At 41.4% G+C, this 15619-nt stretch overlaps 1 protein-coding gene across 1 annotated transcript; it reads left to right on the top strand.

The window, feature by feature from the left end:
• Nucleotides 1–3929: 3929 nt before the first annotated feature.
• On the top strand, nucleotides 3930–10160 carry LOC311180647 (olfactory receptor 7A17-like; the record flags this gene model as incomplete). Its single annotated transcript, XM_084248561.1, has 2 exons — nucleotides 3930–4018; nucleotides 9209–10160. The coding sequence occupies 2 exons, from the start codon at nucleotides 3930–3932 to the stop codon at nucleotides 10158–10160; spliced, it is 1041 nt and encodes a 346-aa protein (XP_084104687.1).
• Between the last annotated feature and the right edge of the window lie 5459 nt (nucleotides 10161–15619).

The raw sequence follows: 15619 nt of genomic DNA, 5'->3' as shown, positions 1-15619 counted from the left end.
CGGGGGCTGCTTCCTCAGATAGCCTGGTCGGGAGCAGCAGGCCTTACAGTACTTCCTGGTTATTTGTGCTTATTTCACTCTTTAGGTTGGAAAATTCTCAGGTATGATTTTATTGAAATGTGTCCCTCCTTCTCTCTTCACCTTTTGGATTATCCACTGTCGTTATGTGTCCACTTCTCCCTAAGGCTGGGATTTTTGGCAGCATTTCCTTATTTTTCCTGTGTCTGTGTCTATTTCTCTCTCTTTTCCTTGTTCGGTGATTTATAGATTTGGAGCCTCATTTCCGAATTTATTTTGCTTGCATTTTAATTCTATTTAAAACACTTTCTATATCTGTCTTTGGGAACAAGCAGAGACTCTTTTGTGTTCTCTCAATACTGTCTACATCTTTGGTGAGGCGCTCCCATGTTCTTTTATCTTCTTGCTACTGCCTCGCAGCTGCCTGTCTGCCCTGAGTCATGTCCCATAACTCACCGGTGTATTTAATATTGTTTCATTGGCTTCACCGACACTCCTCTGCTTCTCTCTCCTGTCTCTATGAACCGGACCTTCTGTTTTGCTACTTATTTTATCTTTCTTGTGCTCAAATGTTACTTGATTTTTAACTATTTATGTCACCTCATTTCCAGGTGTATAGCTGGGGTGCTGTGGGTTAGGTTGATTGTTTCTCTTCTAGATTTCCTTGGCTTGAGGAGGAGGTAGTTGTGGGTCTGGGAATTAAATGTTGTCTCAGTTTGTTGAGAAGTGAACTCTGTGACCTCCACCCTCCTCCCTCACAGAAACTCCAATTGGTCTTCAGTTGTCCTCAACTCCCTCCCCACCTCCTTCTGGTCGCTCCCACCATGGGTTGAGTCTCCTGGTGAATGGAGCTGGGTCTAGTCCACAGGGTTCTATCTGTGGACTCAGCTGGCCTGGATATGAAGGGGGCACCTGTGTGCTCATTGTGCCCATTTTACAGCTGTGGCCACAGGCAATGACCACACCACAGCCCCTAGCCCTGCTGTCCATTGAGGGACCTGGGTTGCAAATGCTGCAAGTCTGCTTCAAACTTTACAAGGAGTGGTTTGTTCTCTGTCACACTGTCCTTTCCTCTTCTCTGGGATCCATTATGAAGCCATCTGGGCTCCGCTGAAAACTTTGATCTCCTCACTCTTGTAGAGGGTGGAGATTTCCTTTCCTATCCTGGTCACTGAGCTCACAGGGGTCCCACCAGAAGAGGAAACACTTATGTTGGTGGAAGGGAAACTTGTGCATCTGTATGGAAGCAGTATGGAAATCCCTCAAAATTTAAGAATATAAGTTCCCTGTTCTCAATTGTCTCATTGTGAGCTTTTAGCTAGAAAATACCCCATATACACTTATTCAAAGAGTTGTGTGTCAACATGGATGGCGCTGGAAGGGATCATGCTCAGTGAAATGAGCCAAAAAGAAAAAGAAAAATACCGGATGGTCTCACTCATAGCAGGAATCTAGAAAACGTAAATAAGGGACCAGGAAAATGAATAACTATAAGAAAGTCAAAATCAAAATCAACAAAAAACTATGAACCAGAGACACTTTTTGGGTGGTGAGGGGCGGGAGGGGAGGGATTGGGGTCAGAATGGGGGGGTTGCAATTGTATGGGGAATATAAATATAAAATTTATTATTAAAAAAAAAAGAGTTGTGTGTCACCCTTGTTCACTGCCATGGTATTTATAATAGCCAAGAGGTAGAATCAATCCAACTGATCGACAACTGGACAAAAAGATATGGTTTATGTAGATAAGGGAATACTATCTGGATATTAAAAAGATGAAATTGCACCATTTGCAACAACACAAGGGAAACAACAGAATTATCTTTACTGAAATAAGCCAAGCAGAGAAAGTCAAATACCATATGATTTCACTCATATGTGATAAAGAAAATAAACGAACAGATCATGTCCATAAAACAAAATATACTTTTGGACTATATAAGAAAAATTAGAGAGGTGGTGAAATCAGAAACAGAGGACAATGGTATCATGAAAGATAAATTTGAACTTTTAGCAGTGAACTAAATGTTGCATATACTCATGTGGATTAATAGTCATGTATACCACAAATACATATAAGGTTATAATGCAACATTACTTCAATTTAACAATTAAAAACTGAACTCAAAAGACATGGAAAGAATTTAATGGGAGTGTCTCCTTTAATTAATAGCTTTGTATTACAATTAATTTACATTTCAATGTGAATAATGAGGCTATGATGCATTTTAACATATAATGCAAAATTACTGATTTAGAGGAGCAATAAGAAATTTAGCATACATGCGGCATGGGTCCCTTCATACAGAATACACAGGAGATTAGCGAGATTCAACTGCTTTCTTAAACTATGTTTTAAAAAGATGCCCTTAAGTCTGTTTTCTTGCATACAGCATTGTGGGAATAACAAACCAATATTCAGATGGATGTTTTCAGAAATAAATGCCTGTAAATAGTGTTCATTATTTTAGGATGAGTTCCATTTATGTCCAGTTTTTAGGGTTTTCAGGATACATGGATGTTGGCTCTCACTCACAATCAGCCCGTTCAGTTAATGTGGCAGGACATAAACACAAACATATCAGCTGCCTTCCCATATATACACAATAGTTAGAGGATGAAAAAGTTAGAAAATGATCCAATTTACAACCAACCAAACAAATAAAAGTTAAATACCTATTAGCAAACTTAACAAAGGATGTGAAGGGCCTGAATTAAGAAAACTATAAGATTCTGTCAAAGAAATAATAGAGACACAAAGAAATAGAAAGTTATTACTTGTGAAAGGATTGGAAGAATCAATGTGGCCACAATGAACATCCTCCACAAAGCAGTCTACAGAGTCAACACATTCACCTGAATTTTTCAATGGCACATTTTAAGAAATAAAACATACATTACTGAACTTTATATATAACCACAAAAGACCCTGGATAGCAAAGCAACTCTGACAAAAAAAGATCAAATGTCTCTACTACAATCACAGACTTTAAACTATACCATAAAGTTATGATAATTAAAACAACACTGGATAAATAAAATGGTCAGGGAACTATAACAGACACAGAGACCAATGGGATAGAATCAAGACCCCAGAAATAAACCAGACTTACAGGAACAGTTAATCTACAAATTTGAGCCGAGAACATATACCAGAGCAAGGACCCTTTATTGGGAAAAGTGGGCACACATGCAGAAGAGTGAAACTAGATAACACTCTCTCAAAACACAGAATAATCAATTCAAAATGAACAAACTTTTGATGTAAGACCTAAAACTGTAACACATATGAGAAAACTTGGGGAAACTCTCTGCAATAAAAATTTCAGATGTGTTTGTAGATTCATCTCCAGCAGCAAGGGAAATAAGGAGAATATAAATACTTGGGACTATATCAGCCAAAATGCTCCGTACAGTAAAAGAAAACAGCACTGCAACACTAAGACTGTGTACGTAAGGGAAGATGATATCTGTACATCATCATTTTGACCATTAAAGAAATAAACAGTAACTGGGCTGTTGAGTTTCTTCCTCTCCTGGTCCACACACACAGAGACTTGTCAAGTCCAACGTGAGGTGCCCAGCTGGTTAGGGGACATCTGGTGGACGGAGAGAGGCTGTTAGTCCAAGCCCAGAGAGCCATTAGGTGGCCTGATGTAACACTGAGTTATTTCCCAGAATGTGCCTAACTTGCATAGACCTGGTACGGGTCTGAACATCCCTGTTGAGTTGTGTGGCCACACAGTGGACATTAAAGACAGGAAAGTTAAGGAAAGTCGATTGTCTCCTAAAGAGGAACTTTCAGAACTGAGACGAGTCTGTCACAGGTCACTACAAGCCCTTCTCTGGCTGCTAGAAACCAATCGGAGACCCTCACTTGGACATCCTTGTCATGCCTGCTCTGCCTCCTCATGGGCCCTGCATTGGCTTTCATGGGCCCTGCATTGGCTGTGAAATACGGGCACGATTTAGAGGTTGCTCAGACAACTGAAAACTGCAGGTGGGGATGAGGACGGTGACCTGAGAGGACGGTGATGCCCCTGACAGGGGAGGACTTCTGTTGGAGCTGCCCCCGAGCTGGCAGCGGTGTGGGGTGTTAGCACTTCCCGGTGCTGCAAAGCTTGACATGTGTTCTTGAGGGGCTGAGGAGGTACACGGGCTTCATAGTAGGTGGCAGTTACAAAATGTTTACTCGTTGGCCCTGCATATTTAGCTGGTTAGGAACACAGTCGTTTCCTTCTGGAGATTCAAACATAAGGCTGCTGCAGTCACATCACAATAAAATTAAAAAAAAAAAGAGGTTCCTATTTACTTTTGCAAGAGTGGCATGAACACAAGGAATATGGTGGCTAAGATTTTATATAGAGGACTCGGTTATCTGCTGTGAGACAGGAATAGCATTATTGGACCTACAGGGGGTGTCTGTGCCCCCAACACATTTGTGCCTTGATGATCCAGGACACCAAGTCAAGATGGTGCCACAGGGACACATTTAGAAAACTGAACACAGAGTGAGAATAGAGTTCTGGGTGGCGACATCTGTGGAAGGTGCGGGAGTTCATGCAAAAGGAGTAACGAAAACTGGATGCACTTGACATCTAATCTAGTCTCTCGGGATCAGAGAATCATTAAGAAACTTTCCTTCTGTCCAGTCCAGTGTCCACAGGGAAATCATGAGCTCAGAGCTTGGAGCAGGAGAGTGAGGTGTGGCTAATGAGACCGCGTGGAGGGCGGTAAATACCCTGTCTCCCTCGGTCCCTCAGACTGTCCAACCCGGGCCCGGAGAGGACATGATTCCTGTCTGTGGAGCCCGACCTCTGCCCAGGGACCAGCCCTTGGCGCCCTCCTGAGATCCTGTCTGTGACACAGCCCAGATCCATCCTCAAGCATCCAGGAGGGACTCAGACGGCTACATGGAGAAGCCCCCCTCACAGCATCCACCCAGGTGAGTCTCAGAGCCCAGCAGGCACTTGGGACAGATCCAGGGAAAATGCAAACTGAGAAGTTCTGCCTCAGGTCACAGAGATCAAACCAGGCCCAGGGAGAAGAGGTTCCCTTGTTGTCTTGCTTGACTGACTGGTCACTTTATAATTAATTTACTTAATTTGTGTCTCAAAACTGTCCACTGCTCTCAACAATACAGAGATGGTGCTGACAGTGAAGAGACAGGAAGGAAAATCTGTTAGGATGAGACTGAAGGGGGTGTGAGAGGCGTAAATGGTTCCAGCAACGTTAGGACCAGCCAAGAAGGTCTGGAGTTGAGGCAGCAGGAAAATAAAGTATTAAATGCGATGGGGTCAGCACTGAAGTGAGGGCTCAGTTTTAGGATGGGGTGTGTGAGCAGGTGATCTGTATTAGAAGGAGCCAGAGTAATGGAGGCAGATGACCTCACAGAGCAGCTGAGGAGAGGAACAGTGTGTAGTGCGTCCACTCTATTTGGTGCTCACAGAAGAAATACTTTTTCTTTAATGTCAGTTGTGGGATACTAACGAGTTTTCTCTGCAACCACTCTATTCCCGGCAAATCTGCATAGTTTTCCTTGTTAGAATTTTGCTTTTTCAATGACAAATTGTGCTCATTCCTACAATTTATTTATGTAGAGCCTGCATTTTTATTCTGATTTGTAATTCAAATATTCAAAAAGAACTGGAGTTTTTCAAAACAAGTGTTTTGCACTTAATTCTCCCACATATATATAGGCTTGAGGGAAAAATGCTTGAAAGCTTTCCATTTTGTGTGGGCCTCAGTCAATTTACTGTGTCCCACTATGTATTGAAACATCCGCTGTTTCCTGCATTCTTAGTGGTAATAATAAATTACACACACTGTGTTCATGTCACATCTGTTTTCCCTCATTCCTATGCCTCCTCCCTTTTGTGATTCGATTTGTTGTATTTTCATTGAGATTTAATTGAATTGAAAGAGTGTGAAAGTTGGAGAAAAACATGTTGATTTCATGTATTTATACATTGCAATATGATGACCCCTGGAGCACTAGCTGACACCTCCATCAATACACACAATTAATATTTATTTTCATCACAAAATTACTAAGAAATAAACTCCTCATAACTTTGAATGTTGTAAGAAAATACTGTTGACTCTGCACAATGCAGTAGATTTCAGAACCTTATTCACCCACCAGTTTCAAGTTTGTGTCCTGAAACAGACTCTTGCAAATTCCCCACCCTGGTCCGTGGAAGCTATTTATGTCTGTTCTAGGACCACACACAGAAGTGATGTCCAATGTTTGTAGTTCTCTGACTTGTGTCACGTGGCACAACGTTCTTAGGTGCTCGGGTTGTCATAAAGGGCAGGGTGTCCTTCCTTCTCTTGACTGGATATTATTTGATATTTTACTATATAGAACATATTGTAACAATACACTATCCTGAGTATGTATTACACCTTATATGTTTAGATAATCCATGTATATTTATTGGACAATTAAGAGCAATTGTATACATGTATTGTGAATATACTTTTATATCTATACATGTACACATTATTTTCTTTACTCATCCACTGATATTCTCATAGGTTTTTTCCTAATTTTGATCAATAAACGGGGTGTGGATAGCTTTTCGATGTCCTGTTTTCGTTGCCTTTGTAGATATATGAACAGATCACGAGGGAGTCTATTTTGCTATTTTGAGGTGCCTCTGTTTGCTTATCCACCGTGGCTGCAGCAGCGTATTAGCCCACGACAGCATCTAGGGTTCTCTGCAACCCACTCCCACTTTGGTCATCTCCCTGGGAGCTCTCTCAGCAGCTGGAGGTGACAGCTCCTGGTTCGGAATTCCATTTCCCTGGTGAGTGATCCTGAGCACCCCCTCATGTGCTTGCTGACCATCTACGTGTCTTCTCTGGAAAACACATATTTAGGAGAAACATGACCAAACTTCTCAATAAATTGAGACCCTGACACTTGTACTATTAAACACTATTGTATTCATTCACCTAGTCATTTATCTCCCAATAAGCTTATTCCAACTAGAGTTGAGGGTAACTGGGGCCCTCCAAGAAGCAGACGGTGTAAAGGAACTGACCCTGACGGGATGCTGTTCAGATGCAGGGCAGTGGGCCACACTCGCTGCAGGTGGGAGTGCAGCTGGTCCAGCCCTTACAGAGAGCAGTGAGGACGTGTCTCACACTGTAAATATGGGTCTCCCACCATGACCCAGTAATCACACTCTCAGGCATTCATCCAAAAAATTAAAAAAAAAAATTTGAAAGGAAACTTGCTCTCCCATGTTTATCGCAGCTCTGTACATTATAGCTGAAACATCCTAACATATGAGCAGATCAAGAAGATGTAGTATATATAAAAAAAGATGTAGTATATAAACACCATGGATACTACTCAGCAATCAAAAAAGATAAGCTATGCCACGTGTGGCAACATGGATGGAGCTTGAAATCATAATGCTAGGGGAAATAAGTCATGAGAAATATAAATATCAGAGGGTGTGACTGATACATGGAATATAAAGTAACTAACAGATGAAGACAAGGTTAGAATCTAACCCTTGACAGCTGACTACAGAGCTGAGACACCAAGGGTGGAAGCCGGGGGAAGCAGAAGAACAAGCGGGAAGGAAGCACAATGGTTTGAGGTGGTGGAATATGAGTGAGTGTGTGTGGGCGCACTATGGTGGCAATACCTGGTGGGGGTACCCTATATTCACTCAGTTACAAATAAATATGAATAAATAAGGATAAGGCCAAAGTTCTTAGTTTTTAGGCATCCAGTGTCTTAAAATGCAGAGGAAAATAACTTTCTTTAATACATTTCTAGAGAGCTGATTCTTTGCAAAGTAAACCACTTCCTATTTTCGTTGTCCTTGGTGATTTGATTTCCAATTCTCACCTCAGCCTCAATGCACAGGACAAAATGCCTTAATAGATCAGAAGAGAGAGAGAGAGTGTGTGTGTGTGTGGCAAAATAAGGGAAATAACCCCTTACGACAAAGTGAAGTACATTAGACATTTGTCCCAAGTTGAAGCTGTCTTCTATAATCAAATACTCAGAATTGAGATGAAATATAAGGAAAGGAAAGGACATTATAGTTTATGGAGGGATTAAATTACGGAAAATTTACAGGTTTAATACATAACACTCACACTTAGGCACAGCACATGTAACACAATCTACACTGTAGAAACTCAGCAAATATACCATGTCTCATGCAGGAACTTCCAAGGCATCAGGATATCGGGGCCTCCTGCCAACCTCTCTCATCCCACCCCCTACCTGGAGGGCCCCCTCCTGTCAACCCCAACTTCTGCTTCTGTAACACTGCCAGGAACCGCCTCTACTGACATCTTTTTCTGGTATTTCCCCCAAAGCCAAATGTTCTTTTCATGTATATATTGTTACCATGTGATATGGCCTTCATATAAAAAATCTCGTTGATTTCAGATATTTTTGTTTAACGTCTCCACATTGGAAGTGATTATACAAGTTTCCTCCTGAGTCTACCTCTCCATCCAACTCCATTATTTTACTTAACAATAATAATCACCATATGAAATATTATTTACCGAGACCACACAGATACTTAGAAGAAAACTTTTTTTTGGGCTAGGATATTTTGGGTTTTTTTTAAGATTTTATTTTTTTACTATTTATGCATAGAAGACCTAGGGTGTAGGCCTGAAAGATGCAGGTGGTGAGAACACTCACCAGAGACAAGATTGGGGAGCAAGACAAGCAGATCTACTGAAATACACTGCTGAGTGGAGCAGCAGGGGGACACAGCGGCCTGCCGGCCATGTGGGTCATCTCCCGGGCTGGAGATCACTCAGGCTGATTGGATGATAGCCTGAGACTTAAATCCTAGGCCATAAGGGAGGCCCTGGGGCTAGGATTTTTCTGCTTTTTCTCGATGATTCCAACAATATTTGGATAATATCATGGTAAAACGTATTTAAAAGAAAATCTCAGAAAATTTTCCAAGAAAAATTTGAATTGAAAAATATTTTCATTGGATGTAAGAACAGCTAATTATTTTCAGCATCAGGAGAAGGTGGGCCATTCAACCGCCTTGAAAATTCAGGTACCAGACACAGCTCTATAACATGAAATTTATTAAGTAAACATGTTTTAAATAAAATCACCCCATTTAAACTCATTCCTTGATTGCTCTGCTGTGGTTAAGTTTCCATCACTTCTGTCTCCATCCCCCAGGCTCACCAGCGACCTGGCACCAGGAAACCAAACCCACGCCACAGCGTTCACCCTCCTGGGGCTCTCAGAAGAGGCCTCGCTGCAGCCCCTCCTCTTCTGGGCATTCTTGGCCATGTACTTGGTCACGGTCACTGGGAATCTCCTCATCATCCTGGCCATCGTCACGGACCCCCGCCTGCACACCCCCATGTACTTCTTCCTCGCCAACCTGTCCTTTGCCGACATGGGCTTCACCTCCACCACCGTCCCCAAGATGCTGCTGAACATCCAGACACAGAACAAAGCCATCACCTACGCGGGCTGTCTCAGCCAGGTGTTTTTCTGCTTCCTCTTTGGAGGACTGGACAACTTCCTCCTGACAGCCATGGCCTATGACCGGTTTGTGGCCATCTGCCATCCCCTGCAGTACATGGTCATCATGACCCCCAAGTTCTGTGGCCTCCTGCTTCTTGCATCCTGGGTGTTAAGTCTTCTGCATTCTCTGTTACACAGCTTAATGGTTTTGCGACTGTCCTTTTGCTCACAGGTGCAAATCCCTCACTTCTTCTGTGACCTGGACCAGGTGATCCAGCTTGCCTGTTCTGACACCTTCCTCAATGAGCTGGTGATATATTTAGCAGCAGGAGTTGTGGCGATCATTCCTCTCAGTGGCATCCTTTTGTCCTACTCTAAGATTGTGTCCTCTGTTTTGAAAATCTCCTCAGCGAGCGGCAGGTACAAAGCCTTCTCCACCTGCGGGTCTCACCTCTGCGTGGTCTCCCTGTTCTACGGGACGGCGCTCGGCGTGTACCTCAGCTCTAATGCTACCCATGACTCCGGGGACAGTGCAACAGCCTCAGTGATGTACACGGTGGTCACCCCCATGCTGAACCCCTTCATCTACAGTCTCAGAAACAGGGACATAAAGCAGGCCCTGGGGAGGCTCTTCAGCTGCAGAGCAACCCCAACGTGATGGGGGCCGCTTCCTCAGATTGTCTGGTCGGGAGCAGCAGGGCTCACAGTCCGTGGACTGAGTCATGATCCTGTCATCAGGTAGATACAACCTGTCGTTTGTCTTATGCGCACTTTGATAGCAGTTTTTTATACATTATAAATATGTTTTCCGTGTTTCCTTAATTATCTTTTACTGTTCTGTGTACTGGGTTCAGTGTTACCAAAAACATCGTGAGAGCTAATTTTTCTTTAGTAAAATGTTTAAAAGAGGAAATCGGGTACCTACAAAATAATAGAAAGAAATGGAAAAAAAATGTACAACTGTATCATGTAAAAACAAGCAACTTAACAATTATCTGCAGAAAACTCTTGTCATATCAAACTATGCATGAGCGTCCAGGGCTAATCCTCAGCTGTCCCTACTTCTGTAACTTCCTTCCTTCCTTTCAGTGCTTTGTCATAGACCCATATTATTCCTGGTGATGTCATTTTGCTCAGGATTTGTGTTTCATTTTTTCTTTCTTGTGGAATAACCCTTTTGGCTTTTATGGTCAGGCAGGCACCTGACAGTGATAACCTCCATTCACTTCTTTGGGAAGCTTTTTTTTTTATTCACTTTCACCATTGAATGATTCTGCAGGATAGTGTATTCTTGGTTGGAAGTCCTTGTATTTGGGATTATGAACACTTCACTTCTCCCCTATCCTCGAGAGTGACTGGGGAAAAATCTGAGGAAAGCCTCCTTTCAATGCCTTTGAAAAGTCTCTTATTTTCAGGCCTTTTTAAAATTATTCTTTTTCCTGATTTTCTATAATTTAACAGTGAGGTGTTATGGTGTAGATCATCTTCACTTTGAATTTTGGGTGTTATCGCTACATCCTGCACATTCATGCTTATTTCATTCTTTAGATTTGGAAAATTCTCAGCTGTGATTATTTTGAAAAGCATCACTCCTCTCTTGCCTCTTCATCTTCTGGGTCATCCACTATTCTTATGTGTCCACTCTTCACTGAGTCTGACATTCTTTGTAGCATTTCCTTATTTGTCCTACGTCTGTCTTATTTCTCTCTGTTTTCCTAATTGGGTGATTTCTACACTTGGACCCTATATTTCTGAAGTGATTTGTGTTCTCTTCATATTGTCCAGTTATTTGGTGAAGATTCTCTGGTGCTTTGATCTACTTTCCAAGGTATCGCAGCTGCCCCTCTGCCCTGAGTCACCTCCCATAATTCATGTGTATATTTAATGTTGTTGCTCCATGTCGCTGGGACTCCTCTGCTTCGCTCTCCTGTATTTATGAGCCAGAACTTCTGTTCTGCTACTTTTTCTTCCTTCTGTGCTTGATGTTCCTTGATTTCTAAGTATTTATGTCACCTCAATTCCAGTTTTAGAGCGGGAGTGCTGGGGGTCAGTTTTGTTTGTTTCTCTTCTCGTTTACCTTGGGGTGAGGTGGGCATTGGGGAGTCTGGGACTTAAATGTTGTCTCAATTTGTTGAGAAGTGAACTCTGTCACCTCCAACTCCTGCCCCCACCCTCCACAGAAGCTCCAATTGGTCTTCAGTGTCCTCACCTCCCTCCCCACCTCTGTCTGGTACTTCCTGCCATAGATTGAGTCTCCTGGTGACTGGAGCAGGGTCTAGTCCACTGGGTTCAAGCTGTGGAATCAACTGGCACTGGTAAGTTGGAGGCACCTACATGGGCTGTGTGCTCCTGCAGCTGTGGGCACAGGCAATGACCACATGCAATGACCACCACAGCCACCAGCCCTGCTGTGCACTGAGGGCCCTGGGGTGCAAATGCTTCAGTCTGCTTGATACTTTGCAAAGAAGTGCTGTGTTCTCTGTCCCACTGTCCTTTCTCTGCTCTGGGATCCATTATGAAGCCATCTGGGCTCTGTCTGAAAACCCTGATCTCTAAATTCTGGAAGAGGGTGGAGATTTCCTTTACTGTGCTGGTCACTGAGCTCACAGGGTCCTGGGCAGAAGAGAAAACACTTATACAGTGTTGATGGAATGTAAACTTGTGCATCTGTTATGGAAAGCTGTATGGAAACTCCTCAAACATTGAAGAATATGTTTCCAATGACGCAAATGTCTTACTTCTGAGTATTTAGCTGCTACCTACACATAAAAAGCACTAATTCCAAGAGGTGTTTTCCATCCCTGTTCACTGCAATAGCCAAGAGGTAGGAAAAAATCCAAGTCTCCACTGATCAACAAATGTCCAAAAAGATTCAGTATATGTAGACAGCGGAATACTATTTATATTTGGAAGAACAAAAGGATAAGAACAGAATGATCCTTTCTGAAACAAGCCAAACAGAGAAAGTCAAATACCATATGATTTCACTCATATGTAATAAAGAAAACAAATAAGCAGATCATGTCAATAAAACAAAATATTCTTTGGGACTATATAAGAGAATATAGTGGGTAACACAATGATGGGAGGAGGGAGGTGGTTCAATCAGAATGAGGACAATGGTATAATGAAAGATAAATTTAAACTTTTAGCAGTGAATTTAATGTGGCATATAATACGTTGATTAATAACTTGCATACCTGAAATTTATATAACGATATAATGCAAGGTTACTTCAGTGTAATAAATGGAAAGGTAAACTCACAGGAAATGGAAAGATTTTCATGGGAGTGTCTCCTTTAATAAATAGCTTTGCATTAAAATTAACTTATATTTTACAGGAGAAAACATATAAATTGGATTATAAATGAAAGAGGAGAAATCACAACAGACTTAGTAGCAATCAAGAGAATAATCAGAGATTACTATGAACACTTATATGCAAACAAACTCAACAACCTAGAATAGATGGACAAATTCCCAGAATGATACAATCATCCAAAGATGAACAAAGAAGAAATAGAACAACTAAACAGACCAATTACAAGCAGCAAAACTGAGGCAGTAATCAAAGCACTCCCCCAAAACAAAAGCCTGGGCCCAGACAGCTTTACAAATGAATTCTACCAAATGTTCAGCAGTGAATTAGTGCCTATCCTCCACACACTCTTTCAAAAAGTTGAAAAAGAAGGAATACTACCAAATACATTCTATGAAGCCAACATTACACTAATACCAATAACCCAACAAAGACAGCACAAAAAAAGAAAATTACAGGCCAATCTCCCTAATGAACACTGATGCAAAAATCCTCAACAAAATCCTTGCCAACAGAATCCAACAATGCATCAAAGGGATAGTACACCACGATCAAGTGGGATTCATCCCAGGGGCACAGGGATGGTTCAACATACAAAAATCGATCAGTGTAATCCAACACCTCAACAAAAAGGAAAATAAGAACCATATGATCATATGAATAGATGCTGAGAAAGCATTCGACAAAGTCCAACATCGATTTATGATGATGGCCCTTGAAATTCTCAGGATAGACGGAACACACTTTATCATGATAAAAGCCATATACGACAAACCCACTGCCAATATTATTCTCAATGGTGAAAAGCTGAAGGCCTTTCCTTTAAGATCAGGAACAAGACAAGGACGTCCTCTCTCACAACTGCTCTTCCATATAATACTGGAGGTCAAGCCAGGGCAATAAGACAAGAGAAAGACATACAAGGAATCCAGATAGGGAAAGAACAAGAAAAACTAACGCTATTTGCAGATGATATGGTAATATATAGAGAGAACCCTAAAAACTCCACAGAAAAACTATTCAAAATAATCAACCAGTTCATAAAGTAGCAGGATACAAAATCAACATGCAAAAATCAGTAGCCTTCCTATTCACAATCAGTCTGAAGAAGAAATCAAGAAAACCATCCCTTTTATAATTGAAACAAAAAAAAAATCAAATACTTGGGAATAAACCTAACAATACAGGTGAAAGACCTTTACAAAGCAAATTATAAAACACTGTTAAAAGAAACTGAAGTAGACACAAAGAAATGGAAAGAAATCCCCTGCTCATGGATTGGAAGAATCAACATTATTAAAATGGTCATCCTCCCTAAAGAAATATGCAGATTGAATGCTATTCCAATAAAAATCTCAATGACATTCTTCAAAGAAATAGACCAAATACTGGGCCTCCCACTGGTGGCACAGGCAGTTGAACACCGAGCTGTGAAGCTTTCCGCAGCCTCCGCAGTGCCAGTTCGATCCTGGCCAGCCAGCGAGGGTCCCACCTGGTGTGGCATAACTCTCCTGTCTCGCCTGCTGCTCCCCTCAGCAGTATATTTCATAAATCTGCCTGTTCTGTTCCCCGCTCTGTCTCTGGTGAATCCTCTTATCCTTCTGTGCATCTGGCCTGTACCCGAGTTCTTATATAAAAATAAAAAAAAAATCTAAAAAAAAAAAATAGAACAAATACTGATTAAATTCATATAAAACCACAAAAAACTATGAATAGCCAAAGTCCTACTGATGAAAACAACGGAGAAAGGTAGTATCACACTTCCAAACTGCAAGCTATACTACAAAGCCATAATAATTAAAAAAGTTTGGTACTGGAACAAAAACAGACACACAGACCGATTAACCAAATAGAGAGCCCAGAAAAAAAGCCATAATTATATGAACAACTAATCTTTGACAAAGGAGCACAGGATATGCAATGGAACACAGTTTGTTCAATAAATGGTGCTGGGAAAACTGTACCTCCACATGCAAAAAAATGTAACTAGACCACTAACCTTCACCGTGCACAAAAATCAACTCAATAATGGATAAAAGAACTGGACATAACACCTGAAACTATAATATATGTAGAAGAAAATTAGGTAAAACACTACAAGACATACGTCTCAGAAACATCTTTAAAGACTCATCACCCAAAGCAGTGATAGTGAAGGCAAAGAAAAACACCTGGGATGACATCAAACTGAAAAGCTTTTCTACAGCCCAAGATACATTAACCAAAACAGAGAGACACCCCACTGATTGGGAAAAAAATCTTTGCACTCCATGCAACTGATAAGGGACTGATATCACAAAGATACACAGAGAACTCACAAGGCTCAACCAAAAACAAAATAAACAATCCAGTGGAGAAATGGAAAGAACATTTCTTCAAAGACATTTCTCCAAAGAGGAAATGCAAATGGCCAACAGGCATATAAAAAAAATGTACAACATCCCTTATCATCAGGGAAATGCAAATCAAAACCATACTGAGATACCTCCTTACACCAGTGAGAATAGCACAGATCAAAAAAACAAGCAACAACAAATGTTGCCGAGGATGTGGTGAAAAAGGAACTCTTCTGCACTGCTGGTGGGAGGGCAAACTGGTCCAAACACTGTGGAAAGCTGTTTGGAGGTTCCTCAATCTACTAAAAAAGGAGCTACCATACGACAGGCATTTTTTCTCCTAGGGATCTACCCAAAGGACACAGAAACATTGATTCAAAATACCACCTGAACCCCTATGTTTATTGTAGCACTACTTACAATAGGTGAAACCTGGAAACAATCCAAATTCCTGAAAATAGA

This window comes from Talpa europaea, assembly GCF_964194135.1.
Source record: "Talpa europaea genome assembly, chromosome: 12".
In the NCBI taxonomy this organism is placed as follows: Eukaryota; Metazoa; Chordata; class Mammalia; order Eulipotyphla; family Talpidae; genus Talpa; species Talpa europaea.
Note: the sequence above shows the minus strand (reverse complement) of the source record. Positions and strands in the feature narration are given on the sequence as shown.